General features: G+C 41.6%; 1 protein-coding gene and 1 long non-coding RNA gene across 3 annotated transcripts in view; one reads left to right on the top strand and one right to left on the bottom strand.

The window, feature by feature from the left end:
* slc4a11 (solute carrier family 4 member 11) overlaps window positions 1-25,813 on the bottom strand; it is a 158,525-nt gene that overhangs the window by 30,162 nt on the left and 102,550 nt on the right. For both annotated transcript variants that reach the window (XM_034675881.1, XM_034675882.1), the window contains exons 6-8: window positions 10,406-10,487; window positions 9,940-10,063; window positions 1,664-1,873 (exon numbers count right to left, since the gene is read on the bottom strand). In XM_034675881.1, the coding sequence (XP_034531772.1) occupies window positions 1,664-1,873; window positions 9,940-10,063; window positions 10,406-10,487 (416 nt within the window). The remainder of the gene's footprint in view (window positions 1-1,663; window positions 1,874-9,939; window positions 10,064-10,405; window positions 10,488-25,813) is intronic.
* On the top strand, window positions 9,889-11,095 carry LOC117806817. Its single transcript, XR_004629767.1, has 2 exons — window positions 9,889-10,181; window positions 10,408-11,095. It is a non-coding gene; the product is annotated as an uncharacterized LOC117806817 (long non-coding RNA).

The raw sequence follows: 25,813 nt of genomic DNA, 5'->3' as shown, positions 1-25,813 counted from the left end.
TTGGATGTACATTTAATAGAGATCTCTGTTTTTCCCCGAATGATCGTGAATGACAGAGTGATGACAGCGACGGCGAGGGATCGGAGATTTGATTTCTTTTTTAAGGACGGCAGATAAAACAGACGAGTGACTTAAAGGAGAGACATGATGTTCTTCTTTAAGAGTTAAGCTTGCAGGTGAAAGAAGAGAGGGACTGAATGTGCAGTCTTTACTGAACTTATTAAGTCAACTACCCAATTATCCAGTGTTTCACTTTCTTGTTGAACACAGCGTTACGTAATTAAACAGAGCGCCGTTTGAGTAGGATTGCCCTTGGGAAAATCATTCCGGTCTCATTTGTCTCCTTAAAAGAGAAGTTTTGACATTTTTTGGCAGAACAAAGTCATCGACCTCAACGTAAACAACCCCGAAAACAAACAACAGCATCAACGTCTCTTTTCTTCTCTCAGAGTTTTTACGAAGCCTGCACATGCTTGTTCAATAAGGACCGCTCATCCATTAAATCCCTATACATCATGGAATCATTTATTATTACAAGGGAGGCAGTGTGTGTTCTGTCTGCGAATGTGTGTGTGTGTGTGTGTGTGTGTGAGGTCTGATCACCAGGTTTTGGCTCAGGTTTGATAAACAAAAGTCTCGGAGAGGAATTACCGTCCACCTGTTTGCCATTCGTTGCGAACGGTCGATGGAGCGAGGCAACGGGAAGGAAAAAAACATAAAAATACAATTTGGCCTCCTCTTTTTTTTTTTTTTTGAAAGTAGAAGAAAGCGGTGTGTTCTCGCAGGTGGTCTGATGTCAATTTTAGACGTGGGAGGGAGGCAGAGAAGGCGGGTGGTCTGTCTTTTTCTGTTCTTTTCTCTCTCGTTTCATCATTTCCTCTTGATTTCACCTGCCTTCTATCTACCCGTCTACCATCCGTTCGTTTCCCCCTCTTCCTCTCCATCTGTCTGTCTCCATATCCCTCTCTCACTGAGTGGCACTGAGCCTTTCAAGCCCTGGGATAAACACCTAACAAAATCCTCCTCTATAAAAAAAAAATAATAAAAAGAAACACAAGGGGAAATGTCTGGAAGCCCTGGCCTGTCAACTGCAACATTAGGAGGAGATGTTGGTCCATGGCATTGAGCAGAAACCCTCTGGAGGTGTGTGTGAGTGTGTGTGCATGTGTGTGCATGTGTAGCTAAGGGGTGGGGAGTTCTGACAGGCCTGTGAGAGATGTAAGGTCGTTTACCCACTGAGGAGGCCTGGCAGGAGTTGATGCTGATTGATTAGGGGGAAAAGAAAAGATGGAAGAGTCAAGCAAGCTGAGCGTAGAGGAAGAAGAGGAAGAGGAGGAGGAAGAAGAGGTGGTGGGTGTTATAAAAAGATATCCAAAATGTGGACATGAATGTGCATAGCTTCATTTCTCCACCGAGCCATGGAGGAAGACGAGGAAAAAGTGAGTGAAAGGAGGGAAAGATATAAATAGATGGGAAAGTTCAGAAAGTACCACAACTCTGACATGTGGAGGGAAACTGGAGAGTGCAACCCGGCCTCAGTTACCATTATTAGGGCACCAGGAATGACTCATAATGCCATCTCATGCATACACGCCGCCCCAGAATGAGTGGAATTGCCGAAAAAAACCTAAAGGTCGTGCACACTGGATACGCTCGTGCCTACCTTGAGGGGTTTGTGACTGCGGGGGTCGGTCTCCTCCTTCCCCAGAGCGGTGGGCTGCTGGTTGGTCGCCGTCAGCTGATGCCTCTGGAGCACCAGCGCCTCCTTAAACTCCTCCTGCGTCTTCGTCTCCAGCAGCTTCTGCCTGAAGGAAATGTCAGAGAAGAGGGTGGCGAACGTCCTGCCGAGCTCCATGGCTGTCTTGGTGCTTTTCTGTGGGAGGGCAGAGGGAAGTCTGGCATTAGAACAGTGGAATAAGGGGAACCAGGTTATCTAGGTGGTACAGCAGGCGCCCCTTATACAGAGGCAAAGTCCTTGACACATTGGCCTTGGGTTCAACCCCAATACTTAACTGTTTAAGGCATGTCTAACTCACACTCTCCTCCCCACATGTTCTGTCTCTCTTTGGCTGTTCAAAGGATGTAACAACACACAGTATGATACGTTATGTGCAAACATGCTTTTATTTTGAAAGGACAACTTCCACTTGATGGTAAAGATGTTCAAAGGCAGGGTGTAAGTTTCTCACTTCTATAGATTTGGGGGGCTGCAGATCAAATGAAGTTGGGTAATTTATTTCACCTCTGGGGAACAATAGAGGAGAAGAGTCTTGCTAGAGGCTTAGGACTCTGTTGACATGTGAACCAGATACCTTTCTTTGGCAGAGTAGCAGGCTTTCGAGGGGTGTAGACCTGGATGAGGGATTCCAGGCTTATTTGTAAGCAAGAAGAAGGGGTTTGAGTTTGATTCAAGGGCAGAGGGAAATGAACAACAGAGTTGACCAGACTGCTGCATTCTGGATCATATTCAGAGGTTTAAATGTGCATGGAGGGAAGCCTGCCAGTGAGGAGCTGCAGTCGTCAATGCATGATATTATGAAAGCCTGTACCTGGAGCTGTGTTGCATGCTCTGTCAGGCAGGGTCTGATCCTCCTGATGTTATACTGTGCAAAGTGGCATGACGGAGCAATCGAGGCCACATGGTACTCTAAGGTTAGCTGGTCGTCAATCATGACACCCAGACTGCAGGCAGGGACTGGAATGACCAGGGTAAGACTTTCTCTGACTCTTTTTGGGCATGACATTTTTGGATGCTATACTCTGAGACAACATATTTAAGTTCAGTGACATTTGTCTCTGCAGCATTGATCACCTTGTTTTAAAATAAGAGTTGTTGGTGAACTGATTATGAGCCTCTTTGTTACGGACAATCACCTGTCTCTCCATCTTTCATCCCTAGGTGCTGTAGTTGTGAACAAATATTGGCATTTAAAAGTCTACACCCCAAATATACAATCTACTTCTTCAGATGTAATTCAGCGGGAAGAAATAGTCTGCTCGATATGGTGATTGTAACTTGCTACTCAAGGATCATAATATTTCAAAATAAAAGTAATCGTGACTCTAAAAGGAACCATCTCATTCTTTGCTGTCAAACACCGCCCTAGAGCTGTGAGTCTACCTAAGAGGTGGGTTGAGGGGGAGGTGTATTTGTTGCTGTGTGTTTTAGGAGGCTTTTGTCAATAATCCCACATCTGTTACAAATAATGCTGTCACAAGTCACAGAGAGACGGTAATAATGGCCTGGCAGGCTCTGCCGCAGCACGGTGCCAGGGAAGCATTGTTATCCAGGTGGTGATGATACCAACATAGCCGGTCTCAGTGCGTACAGAGGCAGCTGCAGCAAACAGAATAAACAAAGCCTTTTTTCTGTGTGTGATAGCACAGGATACCCTACCTTCATTGGTACTCTGTGTGCTCAGAACAGTTGGTAGCTTAAGTTGAAAAACATGTCTGCTACAGAGAAAGTAGATGCAGTGCGATGGATTCCAGGAGAGACCCAGCAGCATTAAAAACACATCCTGATGTAGACGTTCATGCAGTTTGAGGCGCTGGATTAAAGGCAATCATATCAGTGCTGAGACTTTTACCTCAAAATCCTCTGTGCATCTACTGGAAACCATGTTCCACATCTCGAGTATCCCCTTTTGTTTAATTTCCCCACCGCTCACTGAGATGTGAGTGAGCAAGTTAACAATGACTCACAAGATCTCTTAGCTCTCTGTGGCCAATCTATGAAAACTCTCATCACTCCCTCTGCCACCTGAGATGTGTGTGAGCAAGTGGCTGCAAGATCTCAAGTGTAATTATAAACACCCTAAAGAAGCCACACTCACAACTAGCTAATTACTAGCTAAGTTAATGTGAAGCCATTAGATTTAATGTCTCACTTTCCTTTATCTCATAAGATTTCAAAGCAGAAGTCTAAAGAATAAACAGCTTTGATGAGTTACTAACACATATATAATTCATTATTTGACTAAGTATTCAACATCCTATTAACCATCGAATGAATAAGCCTTGGGTATTAACTTTAAAATTTCAAAACTTAGCATTTAAAAACCCATCACTCCTAAGCTCCAACCACCCCTGCCATTATGGTCACTGCTTCCCCTGAACCACCAAGGTGTCAAAGGCCATTATACCAATTTCCAGACATCAGATTTCTAAGGCTATACTCTTTCACTAAATAGGGTTACTTCTTCCTCTAAAACAAAAAGGATGACAATGACCATATTACCACTTTTTCAGGCTTCAAGTCTTTTATGTCTCACCCTCTCTCCAAATATGGTCACTTCTTCCTCCAAAACTGACAAGATAAAGACTGCCATGATGCCAAATATCACTGTAAATTTCTTAATTTGCAACCTCTCTCCAAATATGGTCACTTCCTCCTCTAACACAAACAAGATGACAATGGCAGGCTGGAGAATGCTTAAGCTCCACCCTCTCTCCAAATATGGTCACTTATTCCTCCAAAACTGACAAGATAAAGACTGCCATGATGCATTTAGATTTCTTAACTTTAAACCTCTCTCCAAATATGGTCACTTCCTCCTCTAACACAAACAAGACAGCAATGGCCTTAATACCAATTTTCAGGCTGGAAATGCTTAAGCTCCATCCTCTGTCCATATATGGTCACTTCTTCCTCCTAATCTAACACAATAAAGACTGCCATGATGCCAAATATCACTGTAAATTTCTTAATTTGCAAACTCTCTCCAAATATGGTCACTTCTTCCTCTAACACAAACAAGACAACAATGGCAGGCTGGAGAATGCTTAAGCTCCACCCTCTCTCCAAATATGGTCACTTCTTCCTCCAGACAAACAAGCTGACAATAGCCTTTATAGCATGTTTAAGGCTTAGGCTGCACCTTCTCTCCAAATATGGTCACTTCCTCCTCTAACACAAACAAGACAGCAATGGCCTTAATACCAATTTTCAGGCTGGAAATGCTTAAGCTCCATCCTCTCTCCAAATATGGTCACTTCTTCCTCCTAATCTGACACAATAAAGACTGCCATGATGCCAAATATCACTGTAAATTTCTTAATTTGCAACCTCTCTCCAACTATGGTCACTTCTTCCTCTAACACAAACAAGACAACAATGGCAGGCTGGAGAACGCTTAAGCTCCACCCTCTCTCCAAATATGGTCACTTCTTCCTCCAGACAAACAAGCTGACAATAGCCTCAATAGCATGTTTAAGGCTTAGGCTCCACCTTCTCTCCAAATATGGTCACTTCCTCCTCTTACACAAACAAGACAGCAATGGCCTTGATACCAATTTTCAGGCTGGAAATGCTTAAGCTCCATCCTCTGTCCAAATATGGTCACTTTTTCCTCCTAATCTGACACAATAAAGACTGTCATGATGCCAAATATCACTGTAAGTTTCTTAATTTGCAAACTCACTCCAAATATGGTCACTTCTTCCTCTAACACAAACAAGACAACAATGGCAGGCTGGAGAATGCTTAAGCTCCACCCTCTCTCCAAATATGGTCACTTCTTCCTCCAGACAAACAAGCTGACAATAGCCTCAATAGCATGTTTAAGGCTTAGGCTCCACCTTCTCTCCAAATATGGTCACTTCCTCCTCTTACACAAACAAGACAGCAATGGCCTTGATACCAATTTTCAGGCTGGAAATGCTTAAGCTCCATCCTCTGTCCAAATATGGTCACTTTTTCCTCCTAATCTGATACAATAAAGACTGTCATGATGCCAAATATCACTGTAAGTTTCTTAATTTGCAAACTCACTCCAAATATGGTCACTTCTTCCTCTAACACAAACAAGACAACAATGGCAGGCTGGAGAATGCTTAAGCTCCACCCTCTCTCCAAATATGGTCACTTCTTCCTCCAGACAAACAAGCTGACAATAGCTTCAATAGCATTTTTAAGGCTTAGGCTCCACCTTCTCTCCAAATATGGTCATTTCCTTCTCTTTCTTTAAAAAACAAACAGATAATGGCAATAATAGCTTCTTTCAGGCTTCAAAGTTCTTAAGCTTCACCTTCTTGCCAAATATGGTCACTTCTTCCTCCAGACCAAACAAGATGATAATGGCCATCACACCAATTTTCAGATTTCAAAATGACCATCGACAAACCAATAGGTGATGGTCACATTGGCAACTTCCACTCCATATATACAGTGATACATGATCCGACCAAACTAGAGCTGCAGAATGTTATTTTGCTGTCTTTTTACTCTGACCCCGGGTTTTTTTGTATCCATTGTAACCGCTGTTATTCCATCTCCAGCTGACACCCTCAATACAAGAGGGACCGGCAGACGTTTCACCACCACCTTTGAAGCCAACAAAGAATAAGTATTGCATGCTCAGGAGATAGATTTTCATCATGGGATTTATTTAAGTTGTGAAGGTCACTGGTTTGATTAACCAGGCCGACTGGGGAATCGTGGGCGTAAAAAATGAGTAACAATGAGCCACAAACTTCAAAGGCTGAGGGCGGCTCGTCTAACCAGCGAAAGAGGAGTTCCTTTGAGGGCACCGGTACATGAACATGTTGACAGACGCTCCCAGGTATGTCTTTAACTGAGTGAATGAGAAACAGAGGCCTTTTTTTGAAGAAAGGTCATGTCTGTTCAGCACGCTCATGCTGGGTAACCAACAGAAGAAGAAAAAAAAGCCACAAATGCTGTAAAGCTCTCTAAATGGTGGGTGATGGAAACGGTCCACCCGTACACACGCTAGATTACATACATTTGCCAACCAAAGGAATTCCTATTATCATTATCATCATGCCCCTTCAAAGATTTCTGCTGGCAGAAGCAGTCACCATCAAGGATAATTGAGACATAATGGGGCTTTATGTTTACTTGGAGCTCAGATTAATGTCTCTGAGAATGCCATTAGTGGTTGTGATTGCTGCCTGTAAGACTGGCAAAAGGAGGCGATGGAAGCATTGCACAGGGCGCAAACAAAAAGTCGGGGTTTATGTTGGGAAAAGGAGACAGAAACCAAACAAACAGGCACAGAAAACATGATGCAGTTGAGCTGAGGCGTCTCTGATTGCCAGGTTCTCTCCAAACCTCCTTCTGGGTGGTGAAAATGTAGTTCTTAAGGAGGGATACCACGCGAAGAGAAGGGCGAACTTGAAGACAACCCATTGGGGGATTCCAGCGGGAGTCGGGCAACAAGGGAGAGATGTGTGTCCGTGCTTGTTTTATTGCGTGTGTGTTGAAAGCTCAGGATGAGGCAGTGGAGGACAGCAGGGTCGAGTGGTTTGATGGGGAAGTAGAAAGAGTTCATGTTTTGATGGGATGGAAAGGGTATTACAGGATATGTGGCGCGCTCTCCACCGGCTTCAGAAAGCTCTTGAGAGCTGGAGAAAACCGCAATCCTGAGCACAACAGTGACCTGACGGGTTCAGCCAACAGGACACTCGTGCCCACACAAGATACTGAGAGGCTCTTGGATGGATTTCAGTTCATCAGACATTTGGCAGCTGAGCGTCTGTATCTGTTAAAAAGCCTTTAAAATGTGTTAGGCTTGGACACAATGAACCTCCACTGGCAAATGATTCTGCAGCCACATATTTCAACCATAGATACATGTAGGGGTGAAGGAGACGGCATCTTTTATGAGGCTGACATATACACAACTTAAGTAAGAGCAGTAGGGTCTTTGTCGGAGTTCCTTCAATGTCAAGGTAATCAATAATCTTGAAACTGCAGCGCTTTTGAGTATTTTATGTGTTGATGCTTTTCCTTCGCTTCATAAGTCTAACATGTAAAATATTATGTTTCTTCTCTAATATATTCCCCAGTTGAATAATTTTTTACTGACATCCTTTCTTTGTTTAAGTGTAAAAAACATCAATATCTGAATTAAAATGTTGTTTCTAAAAGGAAAACTTGTGTTAAAATTCCCTTTATAGTCATCAAACCAAAATAGTTTTCTGAAAAAGGTTGCTGAGAGGTGGTTTAGTTGGAATTTGAAAGACAACCTCTAAAAAATTCCCAACAGGGATCATATTTTAATGCAACAGTTTAATTCCTATACCTTAAGATTATCATAATAAGCTGCTAGTATGTAATTTCTGCTTGTTTGCAGGGGCGTTTCCAGATGATGTCCAGGGATGACACTGCCACCTTTGTTTGGCCACCCCAATATCCTGAACAGGTGCTTGAACATGATTGGATATTTGCTTTCTCAGAGTGGAGTCTTGTGTTATAATAAACCTTTCAGGCAGTATTTATATTTAGCACAGTTACTTTTGATAGTGCCTTCAGTTGTGACCGTGAGCCCTTAGAGAATTAAGCTATGAAAATGTGTGTCGCCACTCTGATGTGTTTCTTTGAAGTCAAATAAATAAATATACACATGAATGTAACAGCTGTGAGATTCTTAAATGGTAGTTGTTAATGTAGATAGTGAAGATGAGTGTGTGCACCTGCATATCCTGGCCACCCCTGCCTATGCCAGAGTCCAAGTTGGACCACCCCAGTTAGAAAGTCTGAACACACCCCTGCTATATTTTTGTTTTCTACTTTAAACAACAACAAAAAAACTGAGTTGTTGAGGTCCAAACATTTTAGGATCAGTCTTCTCTAGTAGCGAGAAAAATGAAGTTTTGAGAAAGCATAGTGACATGAAATCTTTGCTGAAATCAATCAGGGAAGTCAGGGTTCAAATATCTGAAAGCTGGGCGTGGATTTGGCCTAATGGTTAAATGCGCACCCATGTCGCAGTTGGCCTGCAGCCCCCTTCCTGCATGTGATCCCCGAACTCTCTCTACCAGTTTGCAGCTCTATCCACTGTGGTCGCGTGCAGTGTATCCCTCCGCCCAAGCGCTGCACTCAAACTTGTTGTGGTTTCGGTTGCTTGAGTTTCAACAGACCCATGATGGGCCGTCTTTTAACGTGTTTTTTTACAGCTCTACTCCATAAAATATTGATTAAATGTCGAACAAATGTCATGCAGTGTCAGAGCCCAAAATATAACACTGAGAAACACTGACTTTGATAAACGTTGGGGAGTAATTTTCCATTAGCTTCTTTAGCAACACATAATATAGGGTCAAACTGGAGCGTTGTTTTCATGGTAGTCTGTGGCATGTCAGGGCAAAACCCGCCCCGGTTCATAGACCAGAACGTTTTGGGATGTTGGTCAGTCCTCATGCTGTTGTTTCTAAAGTTTCCACATTGAACCCGAGGCATGTCATGATCGGACATGCCTCGGCTGTCATATTGCATTATGGAAATATGGTGTGTTCATGAACCCACTGGTAAAACCGGAAACACCAGATCCTCTCCTCTCTAATAAAGGTGTTAAAGACCCCAAAAATAAAAGAATTAATATCTGAATACAAGAAATGGTGATCCTTATTTGTTTTATAGTCTAAGATCATCTTAACACAGGTTGCGTCTTCATGAAAACCAGTCATGATTGGCCTCACTACAGTTGGCTGCCTTTAAAACCTCATATACATTTCTCTCTAAATTAAGCAGCTGAAGGAGAGCTGGATGGTATGCAAATGATCAATTACTTGTGCTGCAGCAGCAGGATGCAAAAACTGATCACATGGTGAGTTAGTTTTTACTCATCCGTTCACCTGTAGCTAAAACATCTGACAGGAATTCTAATTTAAGCACAGTGGTTTGATTTAAAAGCAAAATGATGGCGTGGAAATGCAAATAAATCCCCTTACAGTATATTCTGAGACAGACGCTGCAGGCAGCTTTCACTAAATTAAAGAGGAGGAGTTTGTTGTTAAAGACTAGCAGCAGCTGAACAGTCAGCCACAAGCAAGGACACCTACAGTAAATATTAAAAGATTAGAGAAAAGATATCTTTATGAATGGAAGGTGAACAAATGTAAGAAAGACAGTGAATGCATCAGTAATCCACCGATAAATCAGGAGTGTCATTTCTCCCCTCGGGGGCCGACAGTTACCATTTTGAGTGGAGCCAGTATCAGGATGACATAGCGGACCTCGCAGCAGTTCTCCCCCCAGTTCTGCGGCCTCTCCAGGCGGGAGATGCACACGTGACGCCTCTGGAGATGCTTCACGTTGCAGCTGGAGCAGAGAGAGAGAGAGAGGAGAGAGGAGGAGGTTTTTTTATAAATGTCAACGGCTCACCTCGACAGCAGCACCCTTCATTTCCGAAGATTAACCTCTTTCTCTGCAGCGACAGGTATTCAAATGTGCCGGATGAGCGACACACACTCACTCATCCTGTATACGTGATTGCATACGAACACACACAAAGAGGCAAGTTTAATCATTGCATACAAATAATCAAAACAGTTGATGTTTGCTTTTTTATGATTGCACTTTACTTGAATTGATTGGAATTTAAACATCACATATATATACATATACACACACGCACGCATGCACACACACACTATGTCTTACAGGATGCAGAGCCATGACTGCTGATACTGGACCCCGGTGGCAGTGGCCGTCACTCCCTGGATCGTCTCTGACAGCAGGTGGACTGTGGAGGAGGGGGAAGTCAGCGGTCAGACACAGGTTAACAGAGATCGACCTGGAGTCTAGTCTGATCCTCTCCGTCTTATTCTCCTGCTGCACAGCGTTGAACTCTCTCTGGTGTGTGTGAGCCCTAATTGCTCCAACACTGCATGTCCTTCTCCCACTTTGGAACACTTTAACTAACCCTAGATGTATATCTTATGTTCATTTCCACATGTTATCAGAAGTTGATGATGGTGGTTACTTCATGTATGTCACTGATGATGTTTGAGATCTGTCCCTGGTTTAAGTTTCAGCACACATTATTGTTTCATGTATGAGAAAGCTGGTTTGTGAGGAGGGAACATTGGTGCATCTTTCTCAGCCTTACGCTCAGCCTTAACTTTTGGTTTCATGGATGCATTTGTTGATTCTCTTACTCCCTCTCTCTTTAGTTAAAGTGATCTTCATGCTTTTTCTCTCTTATTTTGGTTTGAGCTTACAGAGTCGCCTCACAGCTCCTGTGAGGGGGTTTTAATTGTTCATAAAATAGACTTGAATTAACACTAATGCTTCTTTACGAGCTACGAAAGCAAATAAAAAGACCACTGGGAGGAAGGTTGGCTAATTCTACATAGTTCTTTTTTGCATGCTGCCGAAGCAGACGTATTTGCACATATCCCACTGCAAACATTCAAGATTAATAATTTATTTGACTGTCTTAAGAAAGTATGATTGTTTAAAAACCACTTAGACATGTACAGGACTAACATCAGTGAGGAGATGTTCCACAGATGTTGCTAAATAGACAAAGTGGGAGCTCCATCACAGGAGCCTTTGCACATGTCTAACTGCTGAAGGATGCTAATTTACAGATGCTATTGATCCTGCTAAATACAGGCTCTTTATGCTGCTGTCTTGGCCAGGACCTCCTTGCAAAGACATTTAAGTTCTACATTTCTTTTCTGGGATACATGATTTACAACTCTTTCTCACACTGGTGTCCCTGCAAGCCTACTTTCTCCTGATTGGCTCTCTGGAAGCCTAACTTGGACTTGTCCTTGTTTTGCTGTGCCTGACGAATATGATCACATAAAGAGTCCCACGAGAATTCAGTGAGATCAGCACGAGATTGGACCAAACTGTGACATCACAAGTTGGTGAATCTCCTTAAAAGGGCAATTTTCGGGTGCTGGTGGTCTTGTGGTCTAAGCGCGCCACATATACAGTGGCTATAGTCCTTGTCGCAGAGGTCACTAGATGGACTCTTGGCGAATATGATCACATAAAGAGTTCAAGATCTTGGAGTAAACCCTGCATGAGACTGCAGGCCGCATGTTTCAAAAGTCACATGAGAATTCAGCGAGATCCAGACAAGATTTGACCAAACTGTGACATCACAAGTTGGTGAATCTCCTTAATAGGGCAAATTTCAGGCAGTCTAAGCGCGCCCCATATATAGAGGCTATAGTCCTTGTGGCAGAGGTCACTGGATGGACTCACATAAAGAGTTCAAGATCTCAGAGTGAACCCTAGATGAGATTGCAGGCCGCATGTTCAAAAAGTCCCATGAGAATTCAGCGAGATCAACACGAGATGTGACCAAACTGTGACATCACTAGTTGGTGAATCTCCTTAAAGGGGCAAATTTTAGGCGGTCTAAGTGCGCCCCATATGCAGAGACACTAGTCCCTGTCACAGAGGTCACTGGTTGGACTCCAGACTACAACCATTTGCTGTATGTCTTCCCCCACTCTCTACTCCCCACGTCTCCTCTATCTCTTTTCAGCTGTCCTATCAATAAAGGCGAAAATGCCCCAAAAGTATTACTTTAAAAAAAATTGTCATTTTAAAGGGAGAACACAGCTATGCTGCATGGCAACAGTGAAGGAGGCTTCTAGAATGCTGGGTTCTTGAATTCTCAGGGGAGTCTTAAAGAGACAGTACCTGAAACGGCATCTCAGACAGAAGCTGAAACGAGGGGTTCAGATAAGCAAAGAATGATTTGAGCTGTAAATGATGTAAAGCTGGTACGAGATAAAACAGAGTCTTATATATTAATGTATTTACATCTAAATCCTGGCCCTGATTTCCTTATCTATCCTAATGGTGTCAGCCAAATGCCTCAGATGTTCAATAGAAATCTTGAGCTTTATCTGCTGTGCCAATCCTCCCAATGTGATGTCTACATCACAAGAGTCTAACGAGCTCGCCTTCTGCTTTGGACCCTGATGATGCCAGCCTGAACTGTGCAAACACACCACACCACGACACACACTTATAACGATGTCCATCCGAGCCTGAAAAACACCAACGCTCGTGTCAAAAGATAAAAAATAAAAAAAACACATTTTATTATGCAAGCATGTTTACACTGGAACAATCATTAAATATGGGCAGCCAGGGGCACGGCCGACACCAGCTCGATGCTTCCTAATAAGAGGAATCTCCCCTCACGCTGAGAGATGAATAATAGTGTTTTAGGGGATATTCTCCTGCAGCTCAGACTACCCTAAACTCCTAGAGGAGATTCAGCGCTCTCTCGCTTGCTACGTCCTCGGTGCCTCGTGAGTATTGAGCAAATTACAGGGTGGAAATGTTTTGTATCATGAGCAGCAGGGACGATCATTTCCATATCACTCTGATTTCCCTGCCAGAGGTTTCTCCTTTTCTTTCCCTTTCTTTTTTTTGTCAGTCTTTGTCTTCCTCTCCATCGCTCTCCCTTTCTCCCTCTATGCCATGCCGTCTCATCAATAAAGTATCCTCCATTCATGCCAGAAAATGATGGGCGTCACCATGACAACAGTATCACAGTGCTCAAGGAGTGAGAGAGCTGGGGAAGGGAGAATAAGACAGAGAGAGAGAGAGAGAGAGAGAGAGAGAGAGAGAGGAGACGGACAGACAAGAGAGACGAAAATAAGAGAGCATGTGGGTAAAGAGTGAAAGGGGGGGAGAAAGGATGAAAAGAAGCATGTAGGGAAAGAGAATGACAAGGAGACAGGAGAGGAAAAGGAGGAACAAGGGAGACACGAGAGGGAGGAAAAAAAAGACGAGGCAGGAAGAGAGAGACAAGCGAGAGAACAGGGGAAAAGACAGGCTAGTCTAAGGGAATGAAAAAAACAAAAATGTGACAAACGAGAAGCAAGAACGAGAGACGAAACAAAAAAGAAGAGCAAGAGGGAGGGAGCGAAAGAGAAGTGAAGGAGATGGACTGGGATTCAATTCAATTAATAGCAGTAAGCCTGACAGCCATGTAATAATCAAAAACCATCCAATTTCTCATTGACGTCAGGGAGGAGAGGAGAGGAGGCAGAGAGAGAGAGAGAGAGAGAGAGAGAGAGAGAGAGAGACAGAGAGAGAGAGAGAGAGAGAGAGAGAGAGAGAAAAAGAGGGATGCAAACGTAACAAAAGGAAGATGCGAAGATAAAGAGAGGAGGAGGAAGAGGAGAGGAGGGGATGGAGGAGGAGAGGAGGGGATGGAGGTTACAGGAGAGCAAAGTGAAGACAGGAGGAGAGAGGGAGACGATGTGTGTCCTCCATACCAACAGGGTCGGTGGCCAATGTCAGACAATCAGAGAGGAAATCACGGCCGTCAATACGAGCTGTGAGTCTTCATATTACATCACCTTCAACAGGAATCCAGAACAAGGTCTAGATGAGAACCGGTTCCAACCAGTTCAAGCCATCGACATCATTTGCATATATGCTTAACGGCTCACTTATCAACACCTCCCACTTAATTCTGTAAAATGATGACGTCACAAAGCTATAGGTTGAAACACGAAAAGTCCTTGCGCAGGCATCTAGTTTATTTTTCAATGCAATGACAAAATATATTGGTGATATTTCTCCTTAATGAAAACCTGAAGGCATTCATCGAAGACTTTTCAATCGCTGTTGTATTCGGGTGAACGTCTGCGCATAACCGGGTCGCTCTTTAAACCAGAACACCGGTCAACGAGAGCTTCCCTGTCGCAGCAAAGCAGAGAAGATTCAACATTAGTGCATCCACAGCATGCAGGCTGTGGATGATGTGGGAATTGATATGTTTGGATTGATGATGGCTTTGGTACCAATTCAACTTACTAATAATAATCATCACATCCCTACATTCCAGTCACAAACGTCCTTTCTAAGAGAGTTTCTTTTCAACCATGGTGAAGCATTATTTAAGGTGTCAGCTATCACCTTAATGACATCTGATCTGTGAGGTTTAGAGCTGTGATCATTGCAAGAACTAGAAAGACAGTCAACAGGACTCCACCTTCACCTGTTAAGAGTGAAGCCAAAATACCTCCCAAAACCCTGCACTGAGGACAACCTGCTGCCGTGGACATGGTCGACTCCAACGGACCTGCTGACTTTAGCTGCTGGAACTATTGATATCTAAGTTATTTAATCATGCTGTTATTGCTAATAATGCATGTTCTTTTACTACTGTTATTGGCCTCATGGCTGTCTCTATCCATCTCTCATTTTCTTTATATCTCCTCCTCCATCACCCTTTCTTGGCCAGTTGCAATAAGTCTGGTTCTTCTCGAGGTTTCTGCCTGTTATAAGAAGTTGTCATATTTTCCAAAGGTTCGTTCATTGTTGTTTAATGTTGGGTCTCCGTACAGAAGACAGACTTTGAGATAACTTTTGTTCCTATTTGAAACTATCTAAACCAGAACTGATTGATTGATCACGTACAGACGGGTTCAGATTTATGTGATTCTGTTCCCTGAGTGATCCCATCATGTTTGCAATGACAGGGAAACACGTTTAATGGTTCCTGTGACGTGCATCGCTCAGAAGAAACAACCCCTTCTCCTAATCATTAAAGCGTCTACACGGGCTGCATAACAGCTCGGCGCTAACCCGTCCCCTCACCCTGAACTCTCTATAACCTCTATTTTTGTCTGTTTTAGGCGTGTAATTAAAGTGATTGTATGTTGCACTCTGAGCATGTGTGTGACCTACACTCAACGCAGTAGACCCTGTAAAGTAAAAGGGTGCTAAATAAGTCTCACTGGAGCCTCGTCCACATGTAGGAGAGTATTTTTGAAAACAGAGGTTGGTGATCGTCTGCTCCGTACTCGGGTTAATTGCATGTTTGCAGGGAAAACAGGCTGTACTTCATCACTGTATCTCGATGTGATGTACTGGATGGTTTTGCACTTCTTAGCAATAAAACATTAGTGTGGCTTAATTTGAGGCAGAGAAGGAGCACTGAGGCTGCACAGGAATTAGCTGAGCAAGCATTCAGCCAGCCGGTGAACATCCTGCTCGACTCTTCTCACTTGTCAGGATTCCTCTGATTGGATTTTGCCCAAAATTAATAGCTTGGTATGGGATCGAGTCGTAAACAGACTGCATGAGCTGTAAATTACAAAGCTTCTAATCACACACTTTACTTTCACTATCACTGCACTCCTCTAGTGCTGCTTATGTTATCTTTCCATTATTTTTTAGGATTCCCTCATGATATATCCTTTTGGAGATAAAAACACAAAGACAGTGCGTTTATCGCCTACGAGAGGGTTTTAAGACCTTGCTGAGGATTGTTAGAACTCCTTTTCCCAAACTGAGAAGTTAAGTTCACTTCATCATTAATGTACGCTCCCTAGTGGCTCATGCATCCACAGCAAAACTGCACTATTCAAATATTGGACCACAATTTGGTCGTTGTGGTGTCTTAAAATCCCAAATCCTACTTCCATATTGAAATCAATGCAAAGCTCTGCGTCTTGCAGCTGCGTCCTTACTTCCTTGGCATCCAATATTTCCAGCAATGTCCCCTCCACCAACACAACCCTCCTTTTAAACAGCTGTGATCATGTATGGGACGATAGGATACACCATGTCCTTCCTATAGTACCAGTTTAGCTCCACAAACGTGACTTGGATGTAAGAGGGGAGGAGGCCTGTGTGTGTGAGTGTGTGTTAAGTCACTGATCTGATCAAATGGGACACTAATTAAGACATGCACATTAGATACTTGTCAATTATGTAAAGGTTTCTTCACGCTTTCGTCAGCTCGGGCTGTTCAAACACGGCTGTTTCCGCACAGACAGGGAATAAAGACAGAGATGCTCACACACAGCGTATCAAATGTGACAAACTTCAATGGAAAGTGATGAAAACAAATAAAAGGAGGCAACACTGGATGGCTGGATTGCACCCTTTTGATCTTGGTGATTTTTTTTGACTGCATTATTCACACAGTTTGGTTTGAAAGGAGGAACATTAGATTGAAATATGTGTAAAAAAATCATGTGCAGATAATGCAGTCAGTCACAAATAATGGAGAGAGGAATCAATAAATATGACAAAACAGTCAAAAAACATCAGCAGGGGGAAGATCTGTCGAGATGTGAGGGAAGCAAAACGCACAAGGATTGATGTTTCTCTGCGAAAAGGGCACAAGGCCTTTTTGGCGAGGAGACTCCTTACATTACGCTCAGAGGTGACCTCGATAAAACTCCTGATCTTATGCTGCCCCTAAAGATTAACTGCGGTGTCCACCATTGGTAGACCTGCCATCAAACACCTCACACCTCACACTCGTGAACGCACACACACACACACACACACACACACACAGAGGAAAAATGAGTGGTTTCCTTCAAAGCGTGGGAGGTGGAGGGCACTTTGAAGGAGGTGATTAAAACATAGGAGGGCTCCATGGAGCAGCGGCAGATGAAACACTTACTGTATATTAGGTATCCATCACAGCCAATCACCATGCAGAACACAGATGCTATGATGTCACATGGTGATGAGGGGGCTACTAGGACTGGGTCAATGTTGAAACCTTGTTATCTAGAGAGGTTGTCAATTCTAATCTTCTGGTGGGTTGCATAAAAACAAATTATATTAATGTTAAATAAAGCAAAGCCCTGCATGGATACGCTATCAAAGTCAAGTGCTGCATACAGGGCAGGCTTAATTCTGGTTATATAACCAGTCTGGAATACAATTCACTTGAACATATAATCTCTGAAACATAGGAGGGTGTATTTTTTTTTTTCTACAGAGGACAAATTGTTTCGATCTCCATCAAATTGATTGAAATTTTTACAGCACTTGAAATCTGACAGAAGTGAAAGTTTTTCAGGAGAAGAATTGGAACGTAAATGGACAGAGGAGGCGTTGATTTGAGCGCCGGCTGGAGAGGGCATCGATATCTGTGACACGGAGGGATCGCATGTGTCTGTAATTATTTGATGACTCAATGGATCGACCCAGTCCTGAGCGTGGCGAGAGAGGAGCACAAACGGCATACTGATGGTGATTGGGACAGAAGCAAAAAGCACTGATTGCAGCACTGGTGGCGGCTGATGCTGACATTTTCATCCAATTAGCACAGCTTACCGTCATCAAAGAAAACGAAACTTTGAGACTTGTCTGCATGCGGAGAAAAGGAGGGGAGAGAAAGACCCAGAGGAGAAAAACCAGAGTCAGTCACCTTGTTCTGATGAACAGGCGGGCAGTTTGAGATTCTTTGCAGACATTAGACACACACACATAAAGACACACTTCCTGGTTAACATGCACGCATATAAATATCTCTGCAGAACAGAAGCTTCATTTCCTGCCCTCCTTTACCACATGCATATTAAATATCATTTTCCAGAGAAAATCCCTCAACGTCTCTTCTTTGTTGGGCACAGAGACATTCTTATCTTGATTACCGTCTACAAGCTATTACAGAAATTGGATTTTATCACTGATAGCGTGGTTGGCAAGAAACCCAAAGACGTCAATGAAGACATCAAGAGGAGAAAAAATGACATGTGTGGCCACCGTTTTTCATGGGGTAAAGAGCTTGAATTAATGGCTCCAATTTAGTATTCTGATCAGTCCTGCAGAGTGTTACAAGAGACGTTCACAGTGAGAGTCACGCCGCCGGCCTGGAAGAGATATATTATTATAACAGAGAGGCACAGTGGAGTGATTCAAAAGTACACAGAGAGCATTATTCCTGTTGAGAAGAGCTTATAATCAGAATATTTACAGTACCTGCTGTCAGGAAATAAACAAATACCTGCACAAAACCTTGATTAGAAACACAAAGCAGGAAGAACCCCTCTGATTTGAGATGCTCCTGTTCTTTTGATTATTGTTTTGTTCTTTTGACCAGACTGTTAAAATGGTTGTGTACATTTTTTTGTCAATTTTCTGTTTAAACTTTACAATCATAAATACGTGACGGTCGTTCTGTTTGATTTGAGTTTGCAAATAAGAAAAAAAAAATCCAAAGAATCACACGGGAGGATTATGCAAATCCTGATGAAGTGGAGTGCGGCTGAGATCGATCAGAGGTGACAGCAGTTTGGGGAGAAATTATGGAACAGTCATCGCAAATAGGGCACACAATCAGCGGTGCACACAGAACTGAGACCTGTTGCTGCATATGGAAGCATAAAAAGTGGAATAAATGACTTAATTCATGAAATAGACAATTCAGCTGCATCAACATAAATTAGAACATAGTGAAAAAGTTCTGTTTTTTTCCATCAGTTATTTAAGAAAGTGAAAATGTAATATATCACTACTACCAGACTAGGGGTGAGTAGAAGAACCTCACGATACTTAGGTCACGATACGATAGTATCACGATATATCACGATATCACTATATTGTGATATATTGTGATATTCTACACAGTTAACTAAGAGAATATGAGATGGTGTAAATGTAAATCACACAATATTACTCAAAAATTGAAGGACAAATTGAGTCAAATCTATTTGATTGAAAACAACTTTTCCACTTTATTGTTTTTGAAATACTGAAGTTGTATTTTAGTTCCAGCTCGGCTAAAATGTGAATTTTTATTATTACAAAAATATCGATATTAAGAGTTGAAATATTGATATTGACCAGCTTTTGTCATGCTGCTATAGGCCTAGACTGCCGGGGGAACTGGCACACTGACACACTGGGATCCTAGCTCACCCCCTTCCCCCCAACCCCCCCATCACTTACTTTAACTCTGCCTGTCCCATTAAAGTTACTAACCATAGACCTTTCTGGAGTCCCTGAGCTCCATTGTCTCGTAGATTCCTCTGAGCTGCTGTAGACGTCCTCCTGATATGGACGTGCTGGACTCCAGTGGCAACAGCTTCTACGACTCGTCTCATCACTATCACCTCTCTCTCTTACTCCCCTCTATCTGTCTTTCCAGACCCAACTCAGTCGAGGCATGATGGCTGTCTAACATGAGTCTGGTTCTGCCTGAGGTTTCTGCCTGTTAAAGGAAGTTTTTCCTCACCACTGTAATTAGCTAAATACTGCAATGTGCAATGCTCATGATGGATTAAGGTGGGGTCAGACTGAGTCTTACCCTGTCTTGAAGTTGGGTCTCTGTTCATAATTTGACATAGAGTGGTCTAGACCTCCTATGTTTGTAAAAGCGTCTTGAGATAACGTTTGTTGTGATTTGGCGCTGTATAAATAAAGATTGATTGATTGATTGATATCATATTGGAGGTCAAAGTATTGCGATATATTGCTGTATTGATATTTTTTCACACCTCTATGCCAGACTCATCAGCTGACAAGCTTCACAGAGATGCTGAGTTTCTTTTCAAGCAGGACTTGGCACCTGCCCACAACACCAAAATTACCAAATTGTTTGCTGACCATGATATTACTGAGCTGTCCCACAGAGAATCTGAGGAGTACTGTCCAGAGGATGAGATGAAAAACATTGACCCAAAAATACAGACAGCTGCAGCAACCTCAGCAGAGCTACAGGCTGATCACCTCCACGCCACACTGATGCAGTAATTAGTGGTGAATCAGCCTCAATCAAGTATTGAGTGAATGAATGAACATCCTTCTCAGAAGCTGGACATTTCTGTATTGAAAATCATTTCTAAAAAAAAAAAGATTTTAGGACACAAATCACTTCTTGAAACTTTTTTTTTCAAAAAGGCCTTCATAACTTTGTAACATGTTATTATGCCCTGGACGTCTTGTTATGTGTTCTCCTACTTTGGAGTTCCTTTATTTATACGTATGTATGTATGTTTGTGTGTGTATATGTATGTATGTGCATGTGTGTACATATGTATATGTGTAAATGTGTATAAAAAAGGGTTGGGGTTATATTTATTATTATTATTGTTTACTTTCTGTGAAGCACTTTGTAACTCTGTTTAGAAAAGTGCTATATAAATAAAGTGTATTATTATTATTATTATATTTGAATGCTTTTGTGATACTGGATGTCCGATTTTCACAAGTTATGAACCATAATTGTCAAAATTAAAAGACAAAAGGTTGAAAAAATGCCCCGCCTCAAAACTCACCTTTTCCTTCAAGCCTACTTGCTTTAATTTGTCTCTATGGGACTGGAAGGACTTCACCTTCATTTTAATTTTCTAGTATTACATTGTTATTCTGTTGTATTTATGTATTTATAAACTGTTGAGTGTTGTTTTTTTTACTGTTGGTGACCTTGAGTGTCCGGAAAGGCGCGTATAAATAAAATGTATTATTATCACTATTACTTTGCATGTGTTTAAAATAGAATATATGAGAGTTTACCTTTTAGAACTGGAAAATTAACTTTTTCAGGATATTCTGATTTATTGAAATGCACCTGGAAGTCATTTTGCAGCAGCTGCTCGTCAATACTTTCCACAGTGCCGTAATCTTCGACCTCCTGTGATCTTTAATTGGTACTTGCTGGTGTTTGAATCGATAGAGGAAGGTTGGAGGGATACTGTTATCATTGATGTTGTTTTTTTTTCTATTCCTCGGTACATAAGGGATCCTCTGCTCCAAAACTCCAGGACAAAAAAATGAAGCAAAAACACAAAAAAGTTGGCCTCTTCAGAATCGACTCCTCTCGTACGAGTTGGAGCAGGACTAATTATCTCTGTGGGCTTTCATCTTTTTTCATTTCTGTAATTCTCTGTTCTTCCTGTGCCTGTTATAATCTCGCCCTGTTCTCTTTATCTCACAGCTGTACAGTATTACACTCCAAATGAGCTGGTCCGCTCGCCAGCCGGATCACCCCGCTGTGGCACTGTGAACGCAGATACGGCAAGAAATTAATACCTGAAGAGATATGTCTCCATGATAGCATACTTAGGTGCAATATGAATGTATTCCACTGGGAAGAGCCTTTGTTCCTCCTCCTGGAGATATTTCTCCCCACACTGCTCTGATACGAGCTCACGTGTGATTATTCATGATTTTAATTTAGAGATCCCATATGTGGGGCTCCTCATTGAGAGAGAGGACATCTCTGCAAAAAGGAGTGTTTCAAACCGTCTTATTAGTTACACCAAATCAGAAGTACCTGAAATCTAAAGATTGAATAAAAACTGAATTTGTGATGTGAATGCATCTTAGAATGTCTAATGAACCATTTTCCTCCAATTCATTAGTCCCACTTCTGCTCATTCTATTAATATGTCCTCATGTTACATCCATCTGGAGATATAATTAACAGCCAGAGTACAGTAGTTTGGCTCATTTGCATTTTCATACTGTAAATCTTCCTCTATCTATTGCATAATTTGGGACTTCTTACATCAGCCTCCATGCAATTAATTATAACCCAATTTTCCTCTACTATTATCCAATTTATTCTGCTTACAGCTGATGCTTTTTCTCTTGAGTGATAACTCATGTCTTTACTTTAATCAAAACTGTGCTGCTTGTTGCACAACTTTGGAAAAATATCCTGGTTGTATATTATTTCTGAATCTCTGATTGAAGAGTAACTATAGAATATAAGATTAATACAATACATTATGGAATAACTACCTTTGTTTGTGAGTGTGATGGGAGTGTGTGAGTGGTCGCGATGCACTCAGCTAGGTGCTTTCCCTGCGAGAAATTAGTTTAGTTTGTTTATTTTTCGTTTGTTTTTATTACTGTTTGTTTGTTATCGCCATGTCTTTCTTTAGTCATTGGCCTTATTACTACTTTTTATGTGAAATCTATTTCTTGTCTGTATTAAGATTAAATGCTTGTATTTACTACTTCTAATGCAACAACACTATTTCCATTAATTTGATTTACGTGTCTGTTGTATCATTTAATTGAATAAAGCTAATATTAAGCATAAAGAGCATTTTAAAACATGCAATTGGACCACTTTCCCAACTAGATATTGAAGTCAGGCGATGCGACCACAAAATAAATACAGATTTTAAAATGTTCAATTAAAGTCTTGTTTTTTGCATATTCACATATTTATGTATTTTGCTTAAAGATATTACATATGTGGGTACAAAAAGAAGCAAGTTGAAGATTTGATAATGAAGACAAATCTCTCCTTTAGTTTTTTAACCCATTGGAGCATTTCCATCGACAGTTTCAGTGCCTAACAATATAGTAGATAAAGCTAGAGCTGGGCGATATTACACAAGATGTTATGAAGTTTTTATATATCATTTGATATTGATAATTATCACGATAGAACTTGAATCATTATTTCCTTTAAATTCAAAGTCAGATTTTTGCTCAGGAGTGAAAGTTGAATACAGTTTGTTAGCTTGTATCTGGATTTAGTTTTCTGATAAGCTTCTTGAATCCATCATTTCCTCTCTGGCTGCATAGTACATTGACTGTTCCAGTGATTAACAACATGATAGATTAAGCTAAAGCTGGGAGATATTACAAAATATGTTATCACGCTAATTTTTTATATAGATAATGATCATGATACAAATCAAATCATTATTTCCTTTAAATTTAAAGGCAGATTTTTACTCCAGAGTGAAAGTTGAAGACGGTTTGTTGGCTTGTATCTGGATTTAGTTCTCTGATGAGCTTCTTGAATCCCTCATTCTTTGACAGTGCTATCAGGAAGCAGGTATTTTGTGTAAGAAGAGATTTTTGTGAAGTTTTAGTTTGTAGATTCGTATTTTTCTCAGGTTGAGATAATTTGTACCATCAGATTAATTTACCAGCATCCTTAAAGCGTATTCAGTATCCAGTGGTTGAGGGGTGTAATTACAGGTTTAAATATATCAAATTTGTTATATTTATATTGAGAAAATGTATATCACAATAATTATTGTTATCAAATTATTGCCCAGCCCTAGATAAAGCTATACCAAAGAATCAATATCTTTAAAAACGTTTCTCTTTTTGGTGAAGTTCCTTTATAGAATTTCAAAATCTAGTCAACCCCTGATTTCTCAAATTGATTTTCACACCATTTCAGACCTGCAGAGGAAGCCTCTCCGTTAAGATGGCAGCCGCAAAGAAAGAAAGAAAAAAAAAAACCCTCTTGCTTTCCCTCTTTGTGAGGTATTCTGGGAGGGAAACAGTCAAGTAGCAGCAGCCACCACAGCTCAAGAGTCTCTGAGAGCCATTTGAAAAGCTAAGTGAGTGATCGATGACAGAAGTCAATTATCACCTCGCGGATCTGTCAGAGGCGGCTGTGCAGGGTGAGCGTCACACACACCACCCACCTCCGACTAACCATCAACAACTGCGGACCTCGGCGCAGACAGACAGGAAAACACTGGAGCATGAGTGTATGACAGGCAGCATTTACACTGCTATTACCTCCACATGCTCTCATTGTGGGGAGATAAAACCCCTCTGAAGCCGACGCGTCTTCATCACTGATTATTTAAATGAAACATGTCCCCGATTCTTTGTAACCGCATTTAAAAAAAAAGTGAAGTTTGATTTGCTGAATAATTAGTGTTTTGAATGTAGTATTCAGTTCAGCTGGAGGCAGAGTCGGGCTTCAACAATGGCTTCATACGGTTATGTAAGGGGGCGGATTTCTCCTGCTCTAATGGGCTGAGGAGATTCGCCTTAACCAAGAGGCTTTGCTCCTCAGCCAAAAGGACTTGTGCTGAAGAGACTCAACTAATGTGACAGGGATCTGTACGCCCAAATATGGACACTGAACCTGGAACTATTACACATTTCAGAAATGATCATTACAGTAAGATGATGGAACAATACACTTAAGAAAAAGGTTTCTATATTGATGTTCTGGCACTATTTTCACCTTCAATATACTCTTTTAAATACCTAGTCTCAGCAGATGTGTGTCTAACATGAGTCTGGTCCTGCTGGAGGTTTCTGCCTGTTAAAGGAAGTTTGTCCTTGCCACTGTAACTTGCTAAATGCTGCAAAGTGCTCTGCTCATGGTGGATTAAGATGAGATCAGACTGAGTCCTGTCTGTAAGATGGGACTGGATCTTATCCTGAGTGCGGTCTAGACCTGCTCTGTTTGGAAAGAGTCTTCAGATAACATTTGTTGTGATTTGGCGCTTTATAAATAAAGATAAGAGAGACAAAGAAGTGCCCCCTATTTAAGAACTAAAGAACATTGAGATGGGTCAAATTACCTTTACAGTCCCTTCTGTAAAATAAGATAGTGGCACCAGCTGGACTTTGTAAACAAAACAAGTCAGACTCACAGTATCACACTGGTACACGGGCAGATTTTAACACCTCGCCTACGTTGGATCCAGTGTGTGATTGAAAGAGAGTCCGTGTCTGCAGGACAAAACCTTTCACTTTCCATTCACTGTCATAACTCGTGCTGTGATAGTAATGTAGGTCTGAGTAGTTCGTGAAGTCTATCCTTCCACGGGGAGTGAGATGCACTCTGCTTGCTTTAGCTTTAGAGCTGGGAAGAGTGTTTGACTGAAGTACGGTCATAATGGGAATTTATCTAACTCCAGTGTGAATCCTTTATGTCGACCACAGAGAATATATATAAGTCTGTGGCTATATATTCATCTGGAGCTCTCACACTGTCATGGGGAAGTGAGGCTGTAACTGTCTCCTTTAGAGTCTTTGGGCCTGTCTGGATTTTTGTCTTGGCAAATTATCACCCTGAAAAGTTTGAGAAGTTGCAAAGTGGCTTCTCATATTATTCGTGTTGCCTGATGTGTATCTATCGTCTTTTCGTTTGTCTGTCACCTTTTCTCTGTTATCTTTTGTTGACTTGAGGAAACAGAAATGCTTCCACACGTCAGATTTAAAAGCTGCCGGAGCATCCAAAGTTTTGAATTGTTCTCTTAATGATGGCGTCTGCTGTTTCACTGGACTAAACTGAGGCGGCGAGGAGGGCGCAGAAGATGATGGGCACAGATTGGACAATGGTCTCAAAACTACACTTTTTTGTCCCTTTTTGAAGACCTACCGCTTCATAACGTCACATGTCCTCAACGGTGTTAAGAGGCTTTTGTTCTTGCATTACCATGATGATGATGATACTGTTATACCCCTTATAATAAATAATACATAACACATAATACAGCCTGTGTCACAGTCTGTATCAGGGGCCAATATTGATACTGATATCACTTTTAGAACAACTCCACTGATCTTTAAATCTATTAAATTTGGATTCTGAATTTTAAATTA

Source organism: Notolabrus celidotus, chromosome 22 (assembly GCF_009762535.1).
Source record: "Notolabrus celidotus isolate fNotCel1 chromosome 22, fNotCel1.pri, whole genome shotgun sequence".
In the NCBI taxonomy this organism is placed as follows: domain Eukaryota; kingdom Metazoa; phylum Chordata; class Actinopteri; order Labriformes; family Labridae; genus Notolabrus; species Notolabrus celidotus.
This window is presented reverse-complemented; position numbering and strand designations above follow the sequence as displayed.